The 5,000-nt window shown below is 43.7% G+C and overlaps 1 protein-coding gene across 1 annotated transcript in view; it reads left to right on the top strand.

The window, feature by feature from the left end:
* LOC311229455 (Wilms tumor protein homolog) overlaps positions 1–5,000 on the top strand; it is a gene marked incomplete at both ends in the record, with an annotated part of 51,273 nt that overhangs the window by 6,176 nt on the left and 40,097 nt on the right. Inside the window, one exon of the mRNA XM_084315536.1 lies at positions 4,968–5,000. This exon is cut by the window's right edge and continues 90 nt beyond it. Within this exon, the coding sequence (XP_084171662.1) occupies positions 4,968–5,000 (33 nt within the window). The remainder of the gene's footprint in view (positions 1–4,967) is intronic.

The following is a 5,000-nucleotide window of genomic DNA, read 5'->3' as shown; positions in this document are numbered from 1 at the left end:
CACTCTACAGTATATTACTTCACAAGTTCACAGTAAAAGTGGCCTTACAGTATGTCAGCGTCTAACCTTGTCCTGTTGCCAGATAGCAAAACCAGGAAACTGAACACAAATGGAAAGTAGCCATCACACGTAAATCAGGATGTGTTTCTTGTGTTTTTTCTTTTATTATTTTCTTTTGCATATTTTGTCCTTTCAGAAATCCCACACACGTACAGTACGCGTCCACCCTTAAATTACATCTCCTTGTCTCTACATTTCTACACGTTAATCCATCCAGGTTTGTTTCCAAAATGACAGTGAAGAAAATAGCTGTACAGTACGGTGTCCATTTTAGGACATCCTGCTTTGCGGTATAGAATAGAATAGAAATAGAATAGAAATACTTTATTCATCCCGAGGGACATTTGGCACTACAGATCGCTCACAGTAAACAGTAAACATTTAGGTAGACAAAAACAAAAGTCACGAATAAGAATAAAAATAAGCCTGAGAATTAAATACGGTCCGGGATATACATTTCCTATGTTACATTCTAATGTAAAATATACAGTAAAGATATGCAGAAATATACAGTAAGTGTAAAAACGACTATGTCGGTATGAATTCATTATGGTTTGAAGAGCTACAGTACAGCTGGAAACGTTGTTTTAGAGCTCGGTTTCTTGAAACGTTGGTTCAGAACCCTAAACAGAAGACGTAAGGAACCAATAGGGTAAAAAAAATAAAAAATTAAGTATATCTACACGACACACTTGCTGCTCCGAGACAGTTAATAGTGTAGACACAATGCTTCAACCCTAATTGGTTTTCGTCAGTCACGCGGAGCTTGTATTTTGTTTATTTTCCTCAGAACCCCAAAAGGGTCACAGAAGACTCTTGCGGTGTGGCCCGCTACACCGCGATACAAGACTAGACAAAACCAAACAAGATGTTTTCAAGAGCTGGGGTCCCATAGGATCAGCTATAATTTCTCATTTTGGTCCCGAGCTAAAGAAGCCCTACTTTAGAGATTTATAAATTCTTATACCGTGGCAGAATAAGTGTGAGTAGGGAATTTGTTTTTCCACCGCAGTTTGCCTTTCTGTCCGGCACTATGTCGAGGTTTATGATGCATCTGTTATTACGATATGTCTTGCTACCATTCTGCGTTAAAGATTACAGAACAACCCTCCGCTATAATTCAATACAATATTCACTCTTAACATTTTCACTGTAATTATTTTATAACTTGATTCTGTGTTTACTTGACTCCACTGTTGATTGTACTGTAGCACTATATTTTACTCTGTCCATTCTATTTTATTGCACTGCACTATTTTACTCTGTCTATTACTTTTTATTACAGGTTCAAAACTGTCAGGTATTAAACTGTGTGGGTCTCAAACAAGAAAGACTGTCAGGCTTTAAAACTGTGTAGGACCCAGGCCTAGAACTGCGACCTGAGAGAGGGAACTGCGCCCTGAGAGGGAGGTTCGAAGGGTCAAAGTGGGTATCAAACAGGAGGGAAGACTGTCAAGTTTTAAACTGTGGATACCAAACAGAGAAGGTAAAGATGACTTTAAACTGTTGAACAGTAATCCAGAACTATTTTATTGCACTGTAAAAAACAGATTTTATATGTCTGCACTTTATCTGCTCATTTTATGTCTATTCTATTCTCTTTACTTACTCTTTTTATTATTGTCTATTTAAAACTGAATCAAACCATAAACAAGTTGGTCTGTTGGGATGTTAGATCCTAATGTGAAAAACTGTGATTTTATATGTCTGCATTTTATGTGCTCATTTTATCTTCTTTCTGTTGTGAAGCACTTTGAGCTGCAGTTTCTGTATGAAAGGTGCTATACAAATAAAGTTTATTATTATTATTATTATTATTATTATCCACTGTCTGTGGATCTGGACCAAATACACACAAATACAATTACTGTACATTCACGTCACAGTGTTCTACCCAAAACATATCTACGTCCTTTTGTGTTTTTGTATCTTAAGTTTATTCCAGGCAATCACAGGCATTTTAGGGCACCGTCGACTGAGCAAATACATGGGGCTCACAACCGAGATCTAGAAGTAGGATATACTTTTGATTACAGTCTGGAAGAGGCATTTCTTACCAAGGTTTAAAAGTACCAACTGCTCAAGGATGCTATTACACAGCTTGTGAATTGCTGGCATTTATATTTGGAAACCTGGGTAATGTCCATAGATTAGTTGTGAGAGGGGAGTGTCCAAGATTCCAAGATGTGTTTGAGCATCTATTATTGTTTGTGTTCAAGGACTTTTGTCTAAAAAGTTAACACAAATAAAGATATTAAACTGTGTGTGTCAGTGTGTGTGTGTGTGTGTTCTGCTGTATGTATGAGTGTTCTGTTCTGTTGGTACTCATACTGAGTGTACTGTGCATCTCGGTGTTGTTCACACTCCTAGGCAGTGCTGTCTCTCTGTCTCTACGCCTGTACGTCACAGCCTGCTAAACACCTCTGTCTCTACGCCTGTACGTCACAGCCTGCTAAACACCTCTGTCTCTACACCTGTACGTCACAGCCTGCTAAACACCTCTGTCTCTACACCTGTACGTCACAGCCTGCTAAACACCTCTGTCTCTACGCCTGTACGTTACAGCCTGCTAAACACCTCTGTCTCTACACCTGTACGTCACAGCCTGCTAAACACCTCTGTCTCTACACCTGTACGTCACAGCCTGCTAAACACCTCTGTCTCTACACCTGTACGTCACAGCCTGCTAAACACCTCTGTCTCTACGCCTGTACGTCACAGCCTGCTAAACACCTCTGTCTCTACGCCTGTATGTCACAGTCTGCTAAACACCTCTGTCTCTACGCCTGTATGTCACAGTCTGCTAAACACCTCTGTCTCTACACCTGTACGTCACAGCCTGCTAAACACCTCTGTCTCTACGCCTGTACGTCACAGTCTGCTAAACACCTCTGTCTCTACACCTGTACGTCACAGTCTGCTAAACACCTCTGTCTCTACGCCTGTACATCACAGCCTGCTAAACACCTCTGTCTCTACGCCTGTACGTCACAGCCTGCTAAACACCTCTGTCTCTACGCCTGTACGTCACAGCCTGCTAAACACCTCTGTCTCTACGCCTGTATGTCACAGTCTGCTAAACACCTCTGTCTCTACGCCTGTATGTCACAGTCTGCTAAACACCTCTGTCTCTACACCTGTACACCACAGCCTGCTAAACACCTCTATCTCTACGCCTGTACGTCACAGTCTGCTAAACACCTCTGTCTCTACGCCTGTACGTCACACACAGTCTGCTAAACACCTCTGTCTCTACACCTGTACGTCACACACAGTCTGCTAAACACCTCTATCTCTACACCTGTACATCACAGCCTGCTAAACACCTCTGTCTCTACGCCTGTACGTCACAGCCTGCTAAACACCTCTGTCTCTACGCCTGTACGTCACAGTCTGCTAAACACCTCTGTCTCTACACCTGTACATCACAGCCTGCTAAACACCCCTGTCTCTACGCCTGTACGTCACAGCCTGCTAAACACCTCTGTCTCTACGCCTGTACGTCACAGTCTGCTAAACACCTCTGTCTCTACACCTGTACATCACAGCCTGCTAAACACCTCTGTCTCTACGCCTGTACATCACAGTCTGCTAAACACCCCTGTCTCTATGCCTGTACGTCACAGCCTGCTAAACACCTCTGTCTCTACGCCTGTACGTCACAGCCTGCTAAACACCTCTGTCTCTACGCCTGTACGTCACAGCCTGCTAAACACCTCTGTCTCTACGCCTGTACGTCACAGTCTGCTAAACACCTCTGTCTCTACGCCTGTACGTCACAGTCTGCTAAACACCTCTGTCTCTACACCTGTACATCACAGCCTGCTAAACACCCCTGTCTCTACGCCTGTACGTCACAGTCTGCTAAACACCTCTATCTCTACACCTGTACGTCACAGTCTGCTAAACACCTCTGTCTCTACGCCTGTACGTCACAGTCTGCTAAACACCTCTGTCTCTACGCCTGTACGTCACAGCCTGCTAAACACCTCTGTCTCTACGCCTGTACGTCACAGTCTGCTAAACACCTCTGTCTCTACGCCTGTACGTCACAGTCTGCTAAACACCCCTGTCTCTACGCCTGTACGTCACAGCCTGCTAAACACCTCTGTCTCTACGCCTGTACGTCACAGTCTGCTAAACACCCCTGTCTCTACGCCTGTACGTCACAGCCTGCTAAACACCTCTGTCTCTACGCCTGTACGTCACAGCCTGCTAAACACCTCTGTCTCTACGCCTGTACGTCACAGCCTGCTAAACACCTCTGTCTCTACGCCTGTACGTCACAGTCTGCTAAACACCTCTGTCTCTACGCCTGTACGTCACAGTCTGCTAAACACCTCTGCCCAAGAGAGCAAACATTTTGACCAAGTCCGGGACATCCGCAAAAGAAAATGCGGTTATAACTTTAAATGGCGTTGTGTATACAGAGTAACACAAATAACCACAAATTAAGATATGCAGTGATGTAGTTATCAGAAAAGTAAACATGAAAGAAACCATGCCTTTATGGCTGCGTTCGTCGTCGTTTTCCACGGGCGCATTGATTAAACAAGGTTGCACATAATATAATAACATAATTTATTCAATATGTTAAGGGGAAATAATACGAGTATAGACAGCACCGGGGAGTTGACCTACTCTTTCGGCAGAATCGTTTGACAGTGGAACGCAAGTGGAACACAAGGTGAGCGTCGTGGACCTATCTCCGCGTAGGAGAACGGGCGCTGCTTCTTTGCACTTCAGATGAGTTACTGTGTGTACTTCATCATGTACAGTGTGCTGCTCACTACTTGTTGACGTGTATCCGAGCAACCGCCGCATCAAGTAAAACTCCTTGCTCCATGCGTGTAACAGATACAACGGTGGTTCTGATTGATTCTCCGTGTTGTTTTGTGTCTCGTCAGGTTACAGTGCCATGGCATTCGACGGGGCCGGTA

Source organism: Notolepis coatsorum, assembly GCF_963971535.1.
Source record: "Notolepis coatsorum genome assembly, chromosome: 6".
NCBI classification, from domain to species: domain Eukaryota; kingdom Metazoa; phylum Chordata; class Actinopteri; order Aulopiformes; family Paralepididae; genus Notolepis; species Notolepis coatsorum.
This window is presented reverse-complemented; position numbering and strand designations above follow the sequence as displayed.